Genomic DNA, 23,810 nt, shown 5'->3' with positions numbered 1-23,810 from the left:
TTTAAAGAGACTCCTGGATGGATACATGGAGGTTAGGAAAATAGAGGACCATGGGTAAGCCTACGTAGTACTAAGGTGAGGACATGTTCGGCATAGGTTTGTGGGCCGAAGGGTCTATATTGTGCTGCAGAGATCTATGCTTCTATGAAATTTGGAAAGGAAAGCAAAAAAGGTAAAATATACTCTTTAGGGCTTTGCTTCTTTGGAGAGGTAGAACCAATATTTTACATTCATTATATTCTATTAGAATTATGAAAAATGAAGTAGATGATGGCATATACCTTCGTGCTTGAAATTAAAACGTGGCAACTGGAAAGAGGACGAGTGAAAACCGAGGTGTTGTCGGGGCAGTGAGGAAAAGAAGCAAGACGCTGAAAATCGGAAACACATTAACAGTGTGCTGGGAATGCTCAGCACAGAGGGGAAAGAAGAGAGTTAGCTATTCAGTGGAACGGTTTTATCTCAAGAAAACAATATGAAATAGGGATTTTAAATTATCGTCATGGGGACCCTAATATTGCCACTGAACGTTGGATTGCTTTTCGTTAACGTATATTGTATCCTTGGGGCTCTGCAAGCATTCCAGGAATCAGACTGACCGAATGTGCAAGGAGAAAATTCATTAACCCCTCATGTCCCACTTGCATAGCCAACAAATCACTGGTATGCGACTGAGCTTTCCAATGTCAAGGAACCCATACCACATTTGTCTGCAACTCTGTCCCCCATCAATGCACAGATGTTCTCTCCACTTTTTCCACCATTTCCATGCGTTACCCCTCGTTACATAGACTCTCTAGCAACCATTAGCTCATCCCCTCAATATTCTCATATCTATACCTCGGTCTTCCTCTCTGGTCTTTATGATCAAGCTGTCGCTTTCCTCACAACTCTTGGTAGGATCCTTTGCAGCCGGTAGAGGACATCTGAAAGAATGCAAGCTACGGATGCAGTCTGGAGCTCTCCTGGTCAGTCAGACTCCATGCAACATCCGTGTCCAACTTTCAGCCTGTTACTGACACCGCGAGTATATCGAATTCAGTATACAGATGGGTAATTTTGAAAATACACAGTAGCTATATTAGAATATATAAAGTTAAGTGCTTCTCTCATTTAGCCCGCCGTTTGCATCAACTTCTAAATCATTCATTTCTCGTTAAGTGTCAGTATTCTCTGAAGTTCCATTTTACAGTACACTAACAGTTGAAATGAATAATTTCAGTTTGTCTCAGCTGGATGTGAATTCTCTTCCTAGGCTTATAAGCGATTCAAATAGCCACTTCTCTTCCAGGCAGCAAATATCGAGTTCCTGTACCTAACGATCACATGGCGAAGAAATGATAGATGTCTAGAAACCGTGCTCATGCTCTACCAGTAATTCTCAACCTCAATCCACCTCTTCTACATTCTCAGTAAAGTCTATCTGCAGACATCTTCTGATATTTTCTTCCGCGGATTGTTCAGGACCTTTTGCCATTCTGCCCAGAATGGGTCCGTCCACACAACCTGTGAATTTGCTTCCCTGACCATTTGCTTCCCAGAGATACCACTATTCATTGTGATTGTCTTTGGGACACATTGTGACTGTATATTGGACATGTGCTCAGTTTTATATAGAATTTTCAATAGAAATTGTTCCAATCACTCCTTATCAAGTTCTCCTGCAGTAGCTTTAAACGATATATTCAGAGTTTCTACTAACTTGCACACAGCAAACTGCAATATAATAGAGGAAGCTACAAAGGCACACCAATGCTGGAATCCTGAGCGAAATTAGCATATATATTAATGGAGTGTCTCAGTGGGTGAAGCAGCATTCACGGAGGCAAAATAGTAGTCGACCCTGAGACGCTGCATCTGAACTAAAATGTGGAAGGAATTTAGTCGTTATACTTGAGTTCGAGGCTTAGGTGATAAGTGGAGATGGGAAATGGGAGATGATGGATGGAATTAAGTGGTGGTGGAATGAGCCCGATTAGGATAGCCACTTGGGTGATGGTCAGATGAAACTATATGAGAGAGAATAATGATTGCACGTAAGTAAGGGGAAACTACAAAAGAGAAAAAAAAAGTAGATTAAGTGATGGAGCAGGATTTGCCCATCGTTCCCTGGAAAATCGCTCAAATTGTGACTGGTTTGTTGAGAAACGGAGGTGGACAGCAAACTTGAGGTCTTTCCAGAGATGTTCGATCCGGATAAGATCTGAACTTTGACTGTACCACTCACGTCATCAGATGTCTTCATATGAAGACAATCCATGGGTGCTGTAGCAGTGCGCTTTGGGTCGCAGTCCTGCTGAAAGAAGAACCGCCTGTGTAATTTAAGATTTCTGGCAGAGGCAGCAGGTTTTTATTAAGCATCTATTTTTAACATAATTGATCTTCCCATCAATGCTGACAAGATTTCCAGTCCGTGCTGCGGAATGGCATTTACATAGCATAGGGGTTTCGAACCTGAGGTCCACGTTCCCTCATTAATGGTAAGAATCCATTGCATAAAAAAGGTTGGGAATTCCTGCCACAACATGATGCTACGTCCACTGTACTTTCCTGTAGCAGTTGCGCAGTATCAGGTTTACATTACACATACCTCTTAGATCTGAGGCCACTTTAGTCTCATCCGATCAGAAAAAACATTTTCATAGTGACGGTTTGCAAAGTCTTTACGAACGAGACCATACATTTTTTTAGGCTGACCTTCTTCCTGGCCCCTCTTCCTTTTTTGTGCACGGCCGTAGAGGGCGTTGTGCCATGAACGTCACCTCCGGTCACAGCCACTGACGTCTGCAGCTCACTCTTACATATGCCATTGTCCTCAGCTGACAAGGTTTAGAGAGGCGGCCTTACCTATGCAGTACGGCTGTGGTTTCTTAACATTTCCACTTTTTCACGAATTACTGACCTCTGAGGTATGCTCAATATATTTGAGGAGGTCTTGCATTTCCCAAGAGTTGTGCGTTTCTGACTTGTTTTGATCGCACTTCTGTCTTCACTGTCATTTGGTGTTTTGAAATGCACCATTCAATTGGACCTTACAATAAGAGAGAGAGAGGGAGATAGATATAGAGATAGAGAGATAGATAGATAGATAGATAGAGAGAGAGGGAGAGAGAGAGAGAGGGGAGAGGGCGTGAGAGAGGGAAAAGGAAATTGACAGGAAAAATAAAGTAATAATGGAGTGGATGAAATGGAAGATAGCACTTCAGAGAGAAATCAGGTGTGCTAGCAGACAAAGTGAAGGAAAATCCCGAGGACTCCCACAGATAAGAGCAAAAGGACAGCAATTGACCCAATTGGTCGCCTAGAAGATAAGAAGGGTAATCCAAGCGTGAAACCAAAAAACGATGGGTGAGATCTTAAATTATTTATTTTGGTACATGTACGTACTCAGGAGATGGACACAGAATCTACTTAAGTGCGGCCAAGAGGCATTAACTTCATGAGCCCTATACAGATTACAGAGGAGGAGGAGGAGGAGGAGGGGGAGGAGGATTTACTCTCTTACAGTAACTTAGGATAGATAAATTCCGAGGGCCCTAGTAGCCTTCGGAAGGCGTGTTGAAATTTCTGTGGCCCTAGCAGAGATATTTAAATCATCCTTGGCTACAGATGATATACCACAGGATTGGAGTTTAGCCAATGATATTCTGCTATTTAAGAAATGTTATATAAATAATTCAGAAAATTAGCGGGGAAGCCTGACATTAGAAGTAGGAAAACCATTGGATGGTATACTGAGGATCCAGATATAAGAGTGTTTGGATAGACATGGACTCATTAAGGATAGTCAGCATGGCTTCAAGCATGGCAAGTCGTGTCTAAACAATTTTGTAGAGTTTAGTGGGAAAGTTACCGGGAAGGTTTATGAAGTTAATGCGTCGGATACTGTCTTCATGGACTTTATCAAGGAATTTGACAAGCTCTCCAATCAGAAGCTGTTTAAAACGGTTCAGTCGATCTGCATTCAAGACGACACGGTAAATTGTAATAGACACTGTCATTGTTGGAGAAGCCAAAGAGTGGAGGTAGGTGTTCACCTCTGTAACTGGAGGCCCGTGACTATTGGAGCGCCTCATGAATCTATGCTGGGCCCGTTTTCGTTTGTCAACTACATCGACGATGTGGATAATAAAAATGTTAACTGGATCAGCAATTGTGCGGATAACACAAATATTAGGGGTATAGTGGATCGGAAGGAATATCATCATGGTTTGCAGCGGGATCTGCACAAGCTGGAAAAATGGGCTGAAAAAAATGGAAGATAGGATTTAATGCAGACAATTGCGAGGTGTTGATTTTCGGTCGGACCAACCAGGGTAGGTCTTACCTAGCGAACGGGGGGTGGGGGGCACTGAAGAGTGCTGTCGAATAATGGGATGTGGGAATTCATTGAAAGTGTCGTCGCTGGTAGGCAGGGTTGTAAGTAAAGCTTTTGGTGCAGTGGTCTTTATAAATCAAAGTACTACGTACAGAAGATGGGATGTTAAATAAGACGATCGTGATGTCTAATTTGATGTATTGTGTGCCGTTTTGTTCACGTCTCTACAGGAAAGATGTGAACACTTTTTACAGAATTCAGAGAAAATTTACAAAGGTGCTACCGGGTCTGGAGGACGCCAGTAATAAGTAAAAATTTAATAGGTTTGGACTTTATTCCTTGGAATATAGAACATTGAGGGGATATTTCACAGAGAGAATTATGAGGGGTACAGATAGGGTAAATGCAAGCAGGCTTTTTCCACTGAGGTTGGCTAGGAAAACTACTAGAGCTCATGAGATAAAGGTAAAAGGTGGAAAGTTTAAGGGAACATGAGGGGAAACTTCGTCACTCAGGGTATTGAGTGTGCGGAAAGAGCTAGCTGCGCAAGTAAATGCATCCGAGCCTGACTTCAACGTTTAGGAAAAAATTGGATCGGTACATGGATGGTCGTAGTATGAAGGACTATGGTGCCGGTGCAGGTCAATGGCAGTAGGCAGATTGAATGGGTCGACACCGATTTGATTGTGTCGAAGTGCTTACTTCTGTGCTGTAGTTTTCTATTGCTGTATGTCTCTAAATTTTTTTAATTAAGTGGAACTTAATCAGAATCAAACAAACAGAATCGATTTTAGTCCAAAGTGTGTGAATCAGGATTCATGTTGCCGAACTGTCGATACTGGATTTTTGTGGTTTGGTTAAAGAACAGAATGTTTGACGGTGATTCAGATCGCTTTGGCCTAAAACTTCAGTCTTCTGTACTTGCTGCACCGTAAAGGATGCTAAAAAGAACGCATGACCTCGATAGTGGAGACCATGAATAATAGGCCTTGTCTTCTTGTGACAGCGCCTCCTTCAGATACTACCGATGGAGTGTCAAATGTTCTGTGATGCATAGGGCAAAGTCCATTGATCTCTGCAGTTTCTCATGTTTCTGTCCATTCAAGTTGCCATAGCAGGCCATGATTCAACCACTCTGGATACCTACAACACTATTTTGTTAGTTAATGATAGTGCTCTGTGAAACGCCTAACCGCCTCAACGTCATAAAAAATAATGACATTGGTACGCTTTCATTATGATTGCATCCAATGTATGTGATCATCTCAGAACTTATAAAACGATATGTGAATTTCCAGGAAATTAGTTCTTTAGTTGACTGTGATTGAGTGAGATGTTGTTATTTCGGCATCACTCAACCACTTACCCTATCTCGTAAAGCTGTCACATCTAACTCCGGCAAACGGAATAATCGCCAACTGTGATTGGTCCAAAAATGGGAGAGTCTTCGGACAATTTCAAGCCGTTGTTGTACTTAACCATGCAGTTTTCCGTGAATGCAGAATAGAACATAGGTTTAAGCACTTAGTGTTGAAATGCCCCTGTTGGATGATCGGAGAGGAGACACTGTGTTTCTATTCTTCACTGACTGAAGTCTGTTGATCAGAACGTCGAGAATCCAATTGGAGCGGCAGGTAAAGAGGTAGAGGTCTTGAAGTTTGATGATGAGTTTGCTTGCGAAGATTGTGTTCAACGCCAAATTGCTCTTGATTGCCTGCAACCTTCAGCATTGTATTTCCCTATCCAGGTATCCCAGAGCAGAGTAGGAAGCAACAGAATTGCATCTACTGTTGAGTTATGAGGTTCGTAGTGGATGCAGGTAATCTCTGAGATGGGAGTTGATTCCCACCATGACTAGTCTTTCAAAGCAGTCTGTTATAATTGATGGAAATGCTACGGGATGGTAATTTCTGAAGCACGACGCTATACTATTATTAGGCATCAGTACAATAGTTAAATTACCAACACCGGAGTCAGAGACCAGTAGCAGCACCTCCGCGGAAGGGACGAGACCACAGCAGCGGCCACCGGAAATTCGTCGGACGGTGAGATTCTCAGTTTCATAGGCTGGGAGGACAGATAAGTTGCCGGGGCTCGGTTTTGTGCTCGGCAGGATGTTCTGGGATCTGGGGCACAAGCTGAAGGAAGAAGTCATCCACTGGTGAAACATCAATCGCGGCAACCCCTCTCCCCACTGCCTGAATCAAATCGAGGCACGACTGTACCCAGAGTTGGCGGTACTCTGCTTAGCATTCTCCATGCGTGGCTTGAGGTACAAAGTCAAAACCACAACGCTTTAGAAATGAAGAGGTGTCTACAGCCCAAAAAATGATACTGCCGCTGCTTGGGAATTACCAGAGCATACCTTAGATGTGTCATATTATCGGAAATGAATACTTATGCAATCAATTATTCTGTAACTGATATTCACAATTAATTTCTATAATTTTGTCACAATCTGTAATCACTTTGATATGGAGGAGTTTTTTTCTGGTGGTCAGTGTAAAAGAACACCAAATTAAACCTTTTAGGAATCAATATTGTAACACGATAAAACATGCAAACTTCCAAGGGAGTAAATGTATACACTACTAAAACTCTCACGCTCTGTCCGTCTGTCTGTCTGTCTCTGATCTCCAATTAGCGCAGACGGTGCATTACAGCGGCACTTTTTTTTTTGGCAAAATTGACTTAAAATGTGCTAACTTACAGAATGCAGGCAAAGTTCGGGGTTATGTATTCGTATAAAATTGCTCATTCGCAAAAATCCACAGGGTGGCTTTCACCCGAGAGCCGATCCGCCATCATGGAAACAGGGACGCGACACCACGACGCATGCGCACGGTCAACCTCAGTAGCGCCTCACGATGCTGACAGAGCCGATTGCACCTTTGAGAGATCGGGCAGTTTTTGCAGTGAATAGGGACGACGAAATCATAGAGTATTTCATTGTATATCGGGCCCTCTGAAGCTGTCGGATCGATACTTGGATTTCCAATTCACGTTCGCCTTCACGTGCCCCTTCCCCAACAGCATCAAGCATTCTTTCGAGATAATTCTGCTATGTCAACCTAACAGGGATAATTTACAGTGGTCGCGCCTCTGGCACCAAGACTGGACGATCAGCTCAAAAAGGAAGAAGGGAAAAGAGGAAAGCAGTAGTTAAAGGGGATTCGATAGTCAGGCGGACAGATAAGACTTCTATGGGAGAGATCGAGAATCCCGGATGGTCTGTTGCCTCCCTGGTGCCAGCGTCCGCGATATCACGGTTTTCTCAGGAGAGAGGGTGAGCAGCCAGATGTCGTGGTCCACGTGGGGACGAATGACATAGCACTCACCGCTGAACATCGACGGATCCTCGGTAGAGATCGTTAAGATCACCAGATTTCTTGGTGTTCACCTGGCGGAGAGTCTCACCTAGTCCCTCAACACCAGCTCCATAGCAAAGAAAGCTGAGGAGAGTCTCTACTTTCTGCGAAGGCTGAGGAAAGTCCATCTCCCACACCCCATCCTCATCACATTCTGCAGGGGTTGTATCGAGAGCATGCTGAGCAGCTGCATCACTGCCTGGTTCGGAAATTTCACCATCTCGGATCGTAAGACCCTGCAGCGGATAATGAGGTCAGCTGAGAAGATCATCGGGGTCTCTCTTCGCGCAATCACGGACATTTACACTACATGCTGCATCCGCAAAGGGAGCAGCATTAAGAAGGACACCATGCACCCCTCATACTATCTCTTCTCCCTCGTGCCGTCTGGTAAAAGGCTCCGAAGCATTCAGGCTCTCACGACCAGATTATGTAACAGTATCTTCCCTCAAACTGTCGGACTCTTCAATGCCGAGAGTTTGGACTGACACGTGGCCCTATAGTCCTCTTTATTATTTATTGTAATGCCTGCACTGTTTTTGTGCTCTTTACGCAGTCCCATTTAGGTCTGTAGTCTAGTGTAGCTTTCTCTATGTTGTTTTTTTTTTACGTAGATCAGTCTAGTTTTTGTACTGTGTCATGTAAGACCATGGTCCTGAAAAAAGTTGTCTCATTTTTGCTATGTACTGTGATGCTCGAAGTGACAATAAAAGTGACTTGACTTTACTTGACTTGAGATAGGAGTAGGGATGAGGTCCTGATGAGGGAATATAGGGAGTTAGGAAAGAAGTTTAAAAGCAGGACCTCAAGGGTGGTAATCTCGGGATTGTTGCCTGTGCCAGGAGACAGACACGAGAAACAGCAAGTTATGGCAGATTAATGCGTGGTTGAAGAGTTCGTGCAGGGGGCAGGGGTTCAGATTTCTGGATCAAAGGGATCTCTTCTGGGGAAAGTCTGATCTGTACAAAAAGGATGGGCTGCACCTGAACTGGAAAGGGACCAATATCCTGGTAGGCAGGTTTGCTAGAGCTTTTGGGGAGGTTTAAAACTAGTTTGACGGGGGGTGGGAATCAGAAAATGAGCGCAGAGATTAGGGTAGAAGGACAAGGGCATGATGCTGTGTGTTCTGAGTTGGTGAGGAAGGACAGGCAGGGGACAAACCATAAATATTGCAAGTTAGAGTGTTGAAATATGTCTATTTCAACGCTAGGAGTATTAGAAATAAAGGGGATGAACTTTGAGCATGGATCAGTATGCGGAACTACGATGTTGTGGCCGTTACCGAAACTTGGCTAGAGGAAGGTCAGGATTGGATGATGCAGGTATCGGGGTTTAGGTGTTTTAAAAGGAATAGGATGGGAGGTAGAAAAGGTGGCGGGGGTGTAGCATTATTGGTCAGGGATAGTATCACGGCTATAGAAAGGGAGATCGCTGCAGAGGGAGTGTCCACTGAGTCGGTGTGGGTGGAAGTCAGAAATAGGAAGGGATAAATCACTGTGCTGGAAGTAGTCTATAGGCCCCTAAATAGCCCTCTGGACACCGAGGAGCAGATAAACAGGCAGATTTTAGAATGCTGCAGGTAACACATGGTCGCAGTTATGAGTGATTTCAACTTTCCTCATATTGACTGGCTCCTCCTGACTGAAAGGGGGATAGATGGGGCTGAATTTGTCAGGTGTGTTCAAGAAGGATTCCCGACACAGTATGTGGACCGGCCGACGAGAGGAGAGATCATACTGTGTCTAGTTCTGGTTAATGAACCTGGTCAGGTGGCAGACCTGTTGGTGGGGGAGCATTTTGGTGAGAGTGACCACAACTCCTTTAGCTTCAGCATAGCTATGGAAAAGGATAAAAACAGACAAAATGGGCAAATGCTTAACCGGGGAGGGCTAACTATGAAGGGATGAGGCAGGAACTAGCGAGAGTAAATTGGAAAGAAGGAAACATATGTTAGATATAAGAAGCAGGAAGCAGGAGGGGCTCGTGAGAAATATTGGCAGCCAGGAAGGAGCTTAAGAAAGGACTTAGGAGAGCTCGAAGGGGGCATGAGAAGGCCTTGGCATGTAGCATTAAGAACCCCAAGGCATCCTATGCGTATGTGATGAACAGAAGGATGACAAGAGTGAAGGATAAAGAAAGCAACATGTGCCTGGAGGTGGAGGAGGGTGGAGAGGACCTAAATGAATACTTCGCTTCAATATTCACAAGTGAAAGAGACCTTGATCGGGCGGAGGTTGAATCCTGTGTGCTGGACAATGTGGAGATTAAGGAAGAAGAAGTGGTTGGATCTTCTTAAAAACATCAAAATTGATAATTCCCCAGGGCCGGGCGTAACATACCCCAGCTTGCTGTGGGAAGTGAGAGAATAGATTGCTGGAGCAGTAGCTATGATCTTTCGCTGCGGGGTGGGGGTTGCTGGAGGATTGGAAAATGGCAAATGTAGTTTCCTTGTTTAAAAAAGGTAATAGGGAGATTCCTGGAAACCATAGCCCGGTGAGTGATACGTCGGTGGTCTGCAAACTATTAGAAATGATTCTTAAGAATAGGATCTACGAGCGTTTGGAGAAGTACAGACAACTCGAGGATAGTCAGCATGGCTTTGTGAAGGGAATGTCGTGCTTCACGAGCCCAGCTGAGTTTTATGAAGAGTTGTCAAAGTAATTGATGAGAGTAGGGCGGTAGATGTGGTCTACATGGATTTTAGGAAGGCATCTGACGTGGTCGCCCACGAGAGACTCATCCAGAAAATCTTGAGGCATGGGACCAGTGGAACCCTGGCTGTTTGGATAAAAAAAATGACTTACAGGAAGCATGCAGAGTGTAGTAGTGGAAGGATAGTATTCTGACTGGAGGACGGTGACTAGAGGAGTGCTGCAAGGAGCTGTCATGGGGCCCCTGCTCTTCGTGAATTTTATAAGTGATCTGGATGAAGAGGCGAAAGGATGGGTGAGTAAGTTGGCAGATGACTCGAAGATTGGAGGAGTTAGGGATGGAGCTGTAGGTTTTCCATATTACAAGAGGATATAGACCGGATGCAGTTCAATACGGATAAGTGTGAGGTGTTGCATTTTGGAAGGACAAACCAGAAGGCTGAGCACAGGGTTAATGGTCGGGTGCTTAAGCGTGTGGATGCACAGAGGGACCTTGGGGTCCAAATCCATATATCCTTCAAGGTCGCTGCATAGATGAATAGGATAGTTAAGAAGGCCTATGGGATGCTAAGCTTCATTAACAGGGGGATTCATTTCAAGAGTAGGGAAGTCATGTTGCAACTCAACAAATCTCTCGTGAGACCACACTTGGAGTATTGTGTTCAGTTATGGTCACTTTCATTATAGGAAAGATGTGGCAGCTATGGAGAGGGTACAGAGAAGATTTAATAGGATGGTGCCTAGACTGGAAAGTAAATCTTATGATGCAAGGCTAACAGAGCTGAGACTTTTCTCTTTGGAGCGTAGGAGGATGAGAAAAGATTTGGTAGAAGTCCACAAGATTAGGAGAGGCATCGATAGCCTGGATAGCCTGTACCTGTTTCCCAGGGCTCGAATAGCAAATAACAGAGGGCGTATGTACAAAGTTAAGGGAGAAGAGTTTAGGGGAGAAATCAGGGGCAGGTTTTTTACACAGAGGGTAATGGATTCCTGGTATAACTTGCCAGGGATGGTGGTGGAGGCTAAAACATTAGGGGTATTTAACAGCTTCTTGAACAGGCGCATGGATGAAAGAAAACAGAGGGTTACGGGGTAGTGTGGGTTTAGTACTTTTTAAAGGAATATATGGATCGACGCAATATCGAGGGCCGAAGGGCTTGTACTGTGCTCTAGTATTCTAGTGTCTAGTGTCAGAGATAGAGGCAGAAAGAAAGGGGAGAGATGTGTCGGAATTGGACAAGGTAAATTTGAGGGAAGGGTGAAAGTTAGAGGCAAAGATAATGAAGTCAATGAGCTCAGTTTGCGTGCAGGAAGCAGCTTAATGCATCGTCCATGTAGCAAAGGAAAACTGGGGGATGGGTACCAGTATAGGCTTGGAACATGGATTGCTCCACAAAACCAAAACAATTGCAGGCATAGCTAGGGCCCATACGGGTGCCCATGGCTACACGTTTAGTTTGGAGAAAGTGGGAGGATCCAAAGGAAAAATTATTAAATTGGCTTATTAAGAGTAAGGACTAATTCCGCTAGAAAGAGGAGAGTGGTGTTAGAGGGGAGCTGGTTAGGTCTGGAATCCAAAAAGAAACGGAGAGCTATGAGACCTTCCTGGTGGGGGATGGAGGTATATAGGGACTTGACATCCATGGTGAAAAGAAGGCATGAGGGGCCAGGGAGAATCAGGGCGTGAGAAATGTCATGAACATAGCTGGGAAGGGATTTAACTAGGGAGGAATTAAACAGTATCGAGGTACGCAGAAATGAGTTCGGTGGGGCAGGAGCAAGCTGAGACAATGGGTCTACCCGGACAGGCAGGTTTGTGGTACTTGGGTAGCAGATATAAACGGGAAATGCGGGATGTGGGAAGTATGAGGTTGGTGGCAACGGATGGGAGATCCCCAGAGCTGATAAGGTTGGTGCTGGTGGGGAAGACAATGGTCTGGTGCTCCTGAGTGGGGTCATGGTTATATGGGTTACGGGCTGAGTGCATGTAGGTGGGACTATGTGAGAGTAAGCGTTCGGCACGGACTAGAAGGGCCGAGATGGCCTGTTTCCATGCTGTAATTGTTATATGTTATATGTTTATGACGGAGGGGTAAGTAAGAGGAGGTTTCAGCGAGTTGTCGCTGTGCCTCTGCAACTTAGAGGTCAGTACGCCAGATTGCAAGAGCGCCCCCACGATCAGCGTGTTTTATAGTAAGGTTAAGATCGGTGCGGAGAGAGTGAAGAGCAGAGTGTTCGGAAGGAATGAGGTTGGAATTGGAGCAAGGTGCGGAGAAATCGAGACGGTTGGTGTCCTGCCGGCAGTTATTAATAAAGAGATCCAGAGCAGGCAGAGGACCAGAGCGGGGTGTCCATGAGGAGAAGGAGGGTTGAAAACGGGAGAAGGAGTCATCGCTGGGGGTGAGAGAGTCTTACCGAAGAAGTAAGCATGGAGACGGAGCCAGCGTCATAGCGTACGCGGAACTCGCTGAGGTGTGGGCGCAGGGGGTCAAAGGTAAGGCTGTTACTGAGGACAGAGCGCTCTGCCTCAGACAGTTGAAAGTGGGACGGGATGGTAAGGACCCGGCATGGATAAGAGCTGTGATCAGAGGGGGGAGGGAGGGTGGTAGTGTCAGTGGAGAGGGGAGCGTTGTGGCGAGAGGAAGATAGAGCCTCTGAGGGCCCACAAGCTGGTGTCTGAGGGAGAAGGGTGGTGGTGTGGGAATGGGAGACGGGATTTCGAATAGCAGCACGGGAAGCCCTGGACTGAAATTCAAGGCTGGAGTCGCAGCTGGAGGATGCAGAATCGCTTTGAAGATGTTCATGGTCGCTAGAACTCGAGTTCATCTTGTCCTTACCCATTGATCCAACCGTCTCCGCATCCAACACATAATCCTCCACAACTTCCACCTTACCGTTGTCTGTTTTCCACAAGGATCGCTCGCTTCCTGATTCCCTTGTCCAGTCGGCCCTCCCATTAATTCCTTCCAGGCACATATTGCTGGAAGTGTCTAAAGAACTACACTTGTACATTCACGTCCTGTCTTAATTCCTTACCTTATTTATCTCTGTTTAGTCCTTCATGTAAGCCAATACTTCACGTGACAATCTGCTGGGGTGGATTATTGCGTCTGTGCTCCCGATGCGGCTTCCTCCACATTGGAGAGACCAGTAGTGAAGTGGGGAACCTCTTCTTGGAGCACCTCCGCACCATCTGCGGAAAGTATAACTTCCCGGTGCCAAACATTTAAATTCTGAATCCTATTCCCACTCCGACATGTCAGTCCTTTGTCTCACCAGCCACTTTGGTCCAATCCTCGGCCCCTTTCTCCCATGGTCCACCCTCCTCTCCTATCAAATTCCTTTATATTTTCCACCCACCTGGATTTATCTATTTCATTCTAGCTAGCATTTCACCTTGAACTGACCGGTTTTGTTTTCGCGTATCCCCCATTTCCACCCAGTCCTGAAGAAGAGCTCCGGTTCCAAATGCATTTCTATAAATGCTGTCTGACTTGCTGAGTTCCTCCAGCATCTTGAACGTGTTGCTTCATATATGTTGACCAGTCTTTGCAATTTAACCTATACGATTTACAATGAATGCCATTTGTTTAGAAACACTGAATCATAATTCTGTACCAACTCCTTCAGGGCAGCATTCTGGCGTGTTCATATATCTCCATCACTTAGTCGTAATATCCATTGAGGGTAGTTTATGTATGGGACTGTGGTGTTACTGATAGGAAAAGAAGAATTACTTGACGGTGATTAAAAGACTTTGAGAGTGTATGGGGTACTTGATTACATACGGAAGAAAAAAGCTATCTGATAAATAAACAGTGCCCATTGCAAATGCAAATTAGTACAATTTGTTCACAAACATGCTGCTGCGTTATTATATACCCACTAACGTGGGAACCCGAGAAACATGACCCAAGGGCGCGATGTGGTGTGCAGGTAGGGATGGGTGGAGGAGGTATATTACAGTATTTTCAGATTGGGATTCACAACTGACTAATTTCACGTCTCCTAGACATGAACTAGAGTGACTGGAAATCTAGCTTCCTGTTTGTCGAGAGGAGGTAGTGTTGGTAAATTAAAGTGCAGCCGTCACTTTATCCAGCTTTCTTTGAATTCTAAGCCTGATACACCGGTTTTGAACCGTTTCTAAAGCTTTTTGAATGGAATCTCTGACTGGAGTAAATGGGCAATAAATGCTGGTGTATTTAGTTCAAAAACCAATCTGTTCATTTTGCCTTCCTTGCTAGTACTTTCAATCCAGGTTACATTCTGACGAACCCCTCCTGTGTCCTCTCCATAGCATGGTGGCCGGTAAAGCAAACAGTGCTCCGTGGCTTAATAGTGCATTCTATGTTCCAATCACGCATTCGCAGCAAGTACATTTTACTGTCCCAAAGATAAAGGCAAGTATCCGTTATGCCTTCTTCGCCGTTCAGCTGACTCTGTTGCTTCCTTCATGGATATGTGAAAGAAAGGTCACTGTTCGTCGGATAGCCTAGCATGCTACATTTCATTGTGTATCTATAGCGTAGCTTCGTTGGCGCATCTAATGTGCACATATTTGGTGTAAATTCCCAGTGTCAGTTCCCTTTCTGTCTTAACAAATTATCAATGTTGCTCTTTACAGAAGAATATCCTCCCATCAGCAACGTTAACAACACAAATAATTGGTGTCATTTTCCAACATACAAATATTGCCATATTAATTCCACTTTTGTTTCTTATTAGATATGACAAAGGTCTCAGAACTAATTTCAAAATCAAACCTTTTGGGCCACTCTTCCATATAGGATTCTTACTGAAAAACATGGAGATTACATCAGCCTTCTGCATCTACTAATGCACTTCTATCCGAGAACAGGAGACAGTCGGCTGAAAGGGGAGCTTTATTTAAAGCTGCCACTCTAAAAATGCAATGACGTCCGTTACATCTATACACCTACCACGTTCTTGATTCTAGCATTGCATAGACTATCCCATTCATTTTAAATACTCATATGCTTTAAGCAGTATTTCAGAATGATTACGTCGTAAGAAGAATACAAAATAATTAAAATGTATTGTTCAGCAGCTGTATTATTCACATTAAACAAGTTAGCCGAATGAATAAAGTAGAGGCTATATCCACTGACAAATAAAGCGCGCCTCGGTGCCCAATCTCTGGAACATTCGCCAGTCCTGGTCAGATTAGATGCAGAGAGAGTTTCAGTGAGAAGAACTGGTGCTCCAGGTTGTGAGGAATGCAGGCAGCAGTCCATCGGAGAGGCTTAATGATACCTGGACAGTAGCTCACTACGGTCGATCGTGGAGAAGAAAACAGGCTGGGTATGCACGTTTCCTGACTTCGGGTTGGAATGTTAATGCAGCAGAATCATTCTTTAATAGGGGCTAGGAAAACTCGCAGAGTAACTGTCTCAGGTATTGCGAGAAGATAAGAGTTAGTAAGGTATCAAGTTATGGTTTTGAGGGGTAAAATCTATGACATCTCCACTGCAATATATCCACGGTGGCAGGAGTAGAGGCCAGAGACTGATGAAGTTTGGGTGAAATTAGCGTAGTGAACTGCTGCAGTATATCAGACGCTAGTTCTAGGCACATTCCCGAGCTAGTTTCATGGGTTTGATAATACATGGCATTAGACTTTTAATTCCGCTCTTCAACTCCTGTCTGAACTTGCTTTGGGTCATTGCGTAGATGCACGTATTGGCACATGAGCTGATTCCAATGAGCAAGACCCCAACCTCATTGGCGACGGCTGACGGGCTTGTGAGATCCTTACCCACAAAATTGATTGTGACTCGAGTACAGATGAAAGTCACAGCTCCTGTTGTCCAGAGGATTATGGCAGTCCCGGAAACGGTGAAGAGTAAGACAATGGACTTGCGCCGATTCTCCGTTTCAATGTCCTTACAGCCTCCTCCCTTGATGCGCCGTCGGACCCTGCCGGCCGCTATGATGTTCCTGACGGTCAGTCCGTTTAGGAGCAGGATCAGAGCGAAAGGAAGTAAAGAGAGAGATGTGTTACACATCCAGGAAAATGCCACCCACCAGACGGATGTAAAGTAGTCGGCTCTAGTATGGCAACCCCAGTTCACATTATTTATCCTCAAGAGAGGCTTATAGAGGAAGTGAAAGGGTATGTACTTTAAGCAGCTCAGCGCGCATAAGGACACAATAACCATGGCGGCCGTCCTGTCCGTGCAATATCGGAGTCTCAGTTTCGGACAGCAAATGCTGACAAAACGGTCAAAGGTGAAAGAGACAGTTAACCAGACGGAATAGTCCAGGACGACAATCCGTAGATATACAAAGGTCGGGCACACTGTGCTGAGGGACAGGAAGGAGTTAGGGGAATAGTAGATGTAGATCCCTCGGAGCAGCACGTGAAAGAAGATCACGAACAAGTCGGAGATCGCCATAGCCACCATGTAACGGGTGATTCCTCGGGAGAGACCGCACTTTCCGCGGTGTAGTATCGCAGCCGTCAGCACGTTGGCTGGTGGAAACACAAAGCACAGTGTCATGCTTAACAATACAATAAAAGGTGAGGTTTGAGCCGGGTTATAGGTAGTACCGCCTGAGGGAGTGTGGAGACGCGGCTTTTTAATAGGAGGATTAAGCTCCTATTGATTCAGCTCCCTCTACACAGAGAGAGAGAGAGAGAGAGAGAGAGAGAGAGAGAGAGAGAGAGAGAGAGAGAGAGAGAGAGAGAGAGAGAGAGAGAGAGAGAGAGAGAGAGAGAGAGAGTGGGGGGGGAGAGAGAGAGAGTGGGGGAGTGGGGGGGGGGGAGAGAGAGAGAGAGAGCATTGAGACAGATCACATCGCACGCAATACATTAAGCCAACATACAAAATTACCCGGAATTCCAAACGCCGCCAGTATTGGATAAGATATTTCTTTCATGTACAAAATTGGTGCTCGTCCCATTCTAGAAGGACCACAGTGGTATCTTCAAATCTTCAGACACTCCGGCACAATGGAATAACAAGCTCGGCTGAAGCCTTCATTAATACCGGAGTCAATCCTCCAGTGGCTTCGGGGTGTGACATACTTATTTTCGCAGAAGTGAAGAAATTTCACATATCACTTAGTGGAAGAATACACCATGCAAAGTGAATAGGAAGCCATAGGGTATATGTTGACGCTACGCTTGATAATCATACAACATTATAGGCTTGCTTTCCGGGAAAACAGTTGCTTTAGTTACAGGACGGTCGTCTTGGTTGACGTTGATGTATTTTAACAACGGGAAATCCAAAATAATATCTATTTTAAATTCACATTTATAACTAGGAACAGGGAATTGTACGTATTACAAATGTTTTGTCAAATAACTTTTCTAAAACGGTGATGAATGATACAACTTGGAATCCGTGGGAACAGAGTATGAACCCTCACTAGTGGGTGTAAGACTGACTAATTCCATGGCCCTTCCACATGTTAAATCATAATTGGATCTAGAGTGTAATCCTTCTCCCATACTGTCATTACAATTTTTTATTTGTTCTCTTGCTTTGCTTGAGAAGGTCATTAATGCATTTAGCTGAAGGAAAGAACAATTTTCGAAATATTAAAGGAAAGACAAAGAATCGTTGCAAATATTCGTCAGGGCTTTCCTTCTATGGAGAGATGAACAGTTAAATATCCTGGTTATGAATTTTCGATCAGAATCAAGAAAACACAGTTAACTAAAATCAGTTGATTTCGTTTGAACTTAAAAGAAAGTGGCTGAGAAATAATGGGAGTGAAAACCTGTTTTGGCAGTGAGCTCACCTGGAAGGCAGCGTTCATTATTACGGATCTCCTGCACCCAGGACATGCCGTTTTCTCACTGTTACCACCAGTGGTAACAGTGAGATGGCACGCACCCAGCGCTTCAGGAACAGCTTCTTCCCCTATGCCATCCGATTACTAAATGGCCATTAAAGCCTTGGACTTTTCGGGTTGACGTTTCAAGTTGAATCCCTTGGGTGGGACTGGGGATATTTAAAATTCTTCAGTGTATGCATCCCCTATGCCATCCGATTACTAAATGGCCATTAAAGCCTTGGACTTTTCGGGTTGACGTTTCAAGTTGAATCCCTTGGGTGGGACTGGGGATATTTAAAATTCTTCAGTGTATGCATCCCTGGAAGATACTTCGCAGAGTAGTAATCAAATCATAAATCAAATCTGCAGATTTTGGGAATCCGAGCAACCCACACGTAAAATTAAATGTTGGAATAACTCGTATCCACCGACGGGAAGATCAACTGAAAAAATCAATCAAAGGTCGGCAAGAAATTTCAGTGATGGGGCGCCACTTTAGCATATATATTGGCGTGATGCTATTACAGCTCAGGGCGTCAGATTTCGGAGGTCAGTTTGGATGCTACCTGTAAGAAGTTTCTAAGGCCTTCCCATTGTAACGTACTGTAAGGTTTCACAGCTATTGTAATGGTTTCTCTGTAATGATCCACTGCTAAGGTAATGGTGTCTCTGTAGTAGCAATGTTTGGGTTAAGACGAGAGCTAACAGGGCATGTTAGCCAATGAGCGGGATGATGTCCTTTCTTGTGTGTCTGGGAGCGGGGAATTTGTGATCTTTTGCCGGAGAGAGATGAGGAGAAAAGACGCGAATGCAGAGAGTTGGCAGACCGCCAGACGGAGTGGGCTTGGAGCAAGGGTACGATGGTTAGCGACGGTCGGAGGAAGTCGAGGTGGATGAACGTGCTTAATGACTGAGCTCCAACGTGGAACATTAGGCTGTTCAATGAGAAGGGGCCATTTCTTTTTTATTTGTTTCTTAAGAATTATAAAGCTCAACTGCTCAATCACATATTGTGTACATTTTTGTAACTTCGTGGTACTGCTTTGTAACAGGGGACACATCGCACAGCATCCACCCAAACAAGATGTCTTAAGTTTGGCCGGACCGGGGGCTATCATCCCCTATATTAAGCCGCTAGTCGAACCGAGGGTTACACCATGGACATGCGAGTTTTCTCCGGGTGCTTCTGTTTCCTCTCACATTCTAAAGAAGTATTGGTTCGTAGATGAATTGAACATTGTAAAATGTCCTGTGATTAGATGCTGTGAGTTGCATGTTCGTCTGTTGGTTCTCGTTAGATCGGAAAGGCATGTTCCGTGCCGATTATCTAAATAAAATAAATACAAGTAACACATTATGGTTCCGTGCATAACAATGTGAAATATGCAAGTAAGACCTTAGGCATTATAATGCATTCCTCCTGGACTCCAAATATTATTACTGCGAATGTCCGTGGCCAATGGTCGGGTTCACTTCTTATCCATTTTGATGTTCTCACTGCCGTTGAAGGTGTTTGCACGGTCATTACTAAACGTTCGCTCCAACAAGTGAGCACCCAGTCTGAATGTTGTTTTTTATTGGTGGGGGCGTGAGTATGGCGTCTGAGGTCCAGGAAATAAGAACATGATTATATCACTGAAGGCCACTCCATTTTTTAATCTACGAAACTCTCTTTTTCTCGTGTTTTGTACCTCCATAGAAACTCACATCATTTTGCGACCTTATTTTTCTCCGGTTGTCTTTTTCACCTTCCCTCCATCTTCCAAACCTCACCTTGCATTTTTGTTCTCCCCGCCCTGCGGAGACTTCTGCAACAAACCTAATCCAATTACCCTTAAAAGCTGAGAAATTTTGTAATTATCGTCTTTTGTGACTCGACGATAGTTGTTTCTAGCTTCTGCACTTCAATTCATCATCTCATCAATTCCAGCTATGACAAGGGATTTTGGTTTGCCTAGGTCACGCTTTACTTAATTGACGGTTACGATTACCTACTCCTCCTCGTCTTAGGTCTGGATAGGTGTTAGTATCTTAAATAGCCAAATTCTATGTCAACGTGGGAGGCTATGGCCAAACTAGCTACTGTTATGGTCCCTGGCTCCACAAATGAGGCCAAGCATCCAATATGCCTTTTTCGCATCTTTATTACGCATGCTGCTATGTTCAAACATCAGAATATCCTGGCGGTTTATCTGTTATTATGTATTAATGAGCACTTTATTAGGTGCAGTAGGCACCTACGTTAGGTACAGTAGTATGTCCGTTTCTTCTGCTGGGTATCCCATCCATTCCAAGATTCAAAGTTTTCTGCGCTCAAAGGTGCTCTTCAGCACACCTCCACTGTAACATGTGGTTATTTGAGCTACTGCCGCCTCCCTAGCAGCTTGAAACTGTCTGACAAGTTTTCTCTGACCTCCGTCATTAACTAAGACTTGGTCGGCTGACCTACCGCTCACTGGATTTTCTTTTTGTTTTTCATACAAGTCGGTATACTCAAGAGACCGTTGAGAGTAAGAGTCCCAGAAGATAAGCAGTTTCTTCGCCATCTGCCACTGACAATAACTCCAAGGTCAAAGTCAGGGAACACACTCGAAGCTAATGACCATATTTACACCTTTTTACATTAAGTTGCTGCCTCATGATTGACTGATTAGATGTGTGCATTAATTTCGTGTAGTAATTTCCGGATGCTACCTGTGTCACGCGCCAGTGAAAGTAGAAACAGGGTGATTTGGCAGTTAAATACGTGGCTGAGAAGCTGGTTCCGAGTCCCAGTGCTTCAAGTTCTTGGATAATTGAGAACTCTTCTGGGTTAGCCACGACCTGCGCAAAACTGACAGGACACATCTGAATCCGAGGGGTGCAATATCCTCGCAGGCAGATTTGTAGAGTTGTTGTGGAGGGTTTAAACTAATTTGGCAAGGGGTGGGAACTGGAGGGATGGGACTCAGGATTGGACGGATGATAAAGCAAGTAAAGATATCGTGGTCAGATTGGCATGGAGGGCAGGCAAGTGATGAGACTTAGTTGCAGCCACAGACCGAATACCAAATCATTAGGAATGCAGAATCAGTAAGGGTAGAAAATAAGGTACTGAAGGCGTTGTATTTCAAAGCGTGTAGTATAAGAAATAAGGTAGATGATCTTGTTGCAGTATTACAGGTTGTCAGGTATGATGTTGTGGCCATCACTGAATCGTGCTGAAGGATGTTTGTAGTTATTAGCTGAATGTCCAAAGTTACAGGTTATATCGGAGGGATAGGATAGTATGAAGAGGGGCTGGTGTGGCTCTACTGGTAAAGAATGGTATCAATTCAGTAGAAAGATGTGATATAGGAGCAGAATTTGCTGAATCCTTCTGAATTGAGTTAAGAAGCTGCAAGGATAAAAGGACGTTGATGGCAGTTATATACAGTACTCGTAACAGTTGATGGGGGGTGGACCATAGGTTTCAATGGGAAATGGAAGGCCAATGCTCCGTGTGCCTTCTGAACCACAGATTCAACCTGCTTAGCAGTTTTGAGTGTCCTAGGGACTCGGAGCCCAAGATGGCTCTGATTCTCCACACTGTCAGGAGTCTTAGCATTAATGCTATATCCTGCCCTCATGTTTCACTTACCAAAATGAACAACTTAACACCCATTTGGGTTGAACTCTATCTGTCACTTCTCAGCCCAGTTATGCATTGTATCGTTGTCCCGCTGCAACCTCTGACAGCGCCTTCACTGTCCACAACACCCCCAACCTTTGTGTCATCAGCATACTTACTATCCCATTCCTTCACTTACTCACGAAGGTCATCTATAAAAGTCACGATGAGTAAGGGTCCCGGAACTGATCCCTGTGGCACACCACTGCTCTCCGGCCTCCATGCAGAATATGACCCTTCTACAACCACTCTTTTCCCATGCAAGATTCGGAGAAGGAGCAATAAATTGGCAAATGAAATATAATGTTGGAAAATACATGGTCATGCACTTTGGTAGAAATAAATGTGCCGACTATTCTATAAACAGGGAGAAAATCCAGGAATCTGAGATTAAGAGGGATTTGGGAATCCTTGTGCAGAACATCCTGATGGCTAACTTACCGATTCAGTCGGTGGTGAGGAACGTAAGTGCCATGTTAGAATTCATTTCAAAGATCTAGAATAGAAGAACAGGCATGTGATGCTGAGGGTTTATGAGTCACTGGTGAGCCCTCCCCTTGAGTATTGTGAACTATATTGGGTCCTTCATCTTAGTAAAGATGTGCTGGCATTGGAAAGGGCCCAGAGGAGGTTCACAGGGATGATTCCTTGAACGAATGGGATATCATAATATCATACGAAGATCTTTTGATGGTTCTGGGATCTGTACTCGCTGGAATTCAGAAGGATGGGGGTCAGGGGTCTCATTGAAATCTTTCTAATGTTGAAAGGCCTAAAGAGAGTATGATGTACAAAGGATTTGGAAAGGATCCTAAACAAAGGAAGATTCCCATAGTGCAGAGTTTAGGACAAGAGGGCACAGCCTCAGGATAGGGGTACGCCCTTTCAAACAGATGTGCGGAGAAATTTCTTTAGCCATAGGTTGGTAAATTTGCGGATATGTTGGCTCATGCAGCTGTGGAGGGAAGGTCGTGGGGTATATTTAAAGCAGAGATTGATATGTTCTTGATTGGACATGACATCAATGGTTACGGGCAGAAGGACTGGAACTGAGGTTGAGGAGGCGATTAAAAAAACTATCAGCCATGATTGAATGGCGGAGAAGACTCGATGAGCCGGATGGTCTTAATATCTTATGATCGTATTAAGTATTAGATGTATATAGTATGTGTACCTAGCAAACGGAACAATCAGCATGTGTCGTGGCATCGTTAGTCGCCCACCCCAATACAGATAATTTCACATATTTCAGCACAGTGCTTCATGTTTCGTTGTTTGGTTCCTGTTCATCTTACCAACTGATCAATATTGCTTTTTACTTAAAAGCAATCTCACCGTTATTACTAACTTTACGACCACCGACGGTTAGTGTAATGTGCGAATTTTATAATCAAGTTCCCCACGTTAACATTCGGATTGTTAATGGAAGTAACGTGTAAGCTCTATACCTCGGCTTTCAGATATCCAATCACGAAAATAACCCTCCACCACCATCTTCTCCCTCGTGTTAACCAACGAATTTAGGATCCAAAATAACCCAAATCTCTGATTCCATGGGCTTCCTCAAAATTTTGGTCAAATTTCCAGCGTGTGACCTTGTTAGAGATCAAATCAAAGACTACAAATGTGATGTCATTGCCACAGCCTTCTTTGACCAATTGCTGCTCTGCTGGGTGGAAGCTGACAGTGATGCAGGTGGATGCTTCCCTGGTGTCATGGATTATTGATTACCTGACTGGCAGACCACAGTACGTGCACTTGCAACACTTTGTATCTGACAGATTGGTCAGCAGAACTGGGGCTCAACAGGGTACTGTCCTGTCTCCCTTTCTCTTCACCATCTACACCTCGGACTTCAATTACTGCACGGAGTCTTGGCATCTTCTGAAATTTTCTGATAACTCTGTCATAGTTGGATGCATCAGCAAGGGAGATGAGGTTGAGTTCAGGGTTACGGTGGGGAACTTTGTCACATGGTGTGAGCATAATCATCTGCAGTTTAATGTGAAAAAGAC

The 23,810-nt window shown here is 44.4% G+C and overlaps 1 protein-coding gene across 1 annotated transcript; it reads right to left on the bottom strand.

The window, feature by feature from the left end:
• Positions 1–15,925: 15,925 nt before the first annotated feature.
• On the bottom strand, positions 15,926–16,861 carry LOC132394790 (probable G-protein coupled receptor 139). The gene has a single exon (XM_059971197.1). The coding sequence runs from the start codon at positions 16,859–16,861 to the stop codon at positions 15,926–15,928; it is 936 nt and encodes a 311-aa protein (XP_059827180.1).
• Between the last annotated feature and the right edge of the window lie 6,949 nt (positions 16,862–23,810).

The sequence above is a fragment of the Hypanus sabinus genome, chromosome 5 (genome assembly GCF_030144855.1).
Source record: "Hypanus sabinus isolate sHypSab1 chromosome 5, sHypSab1.hap1, whole genome shotgun sequence".
NCBI classification, from domain to species: Eukaryota; Metazoa; Chordata; class Chondrichthyes; order Myliobatiformes; family Dasyatidae; genus Hypanus; species Hypanus sabinus.
The sequence above is the reverse complement of the archived record's forward strand: the minus strand, read 5'-3'. Positions and strand labels throughout refer to the sequence as shown.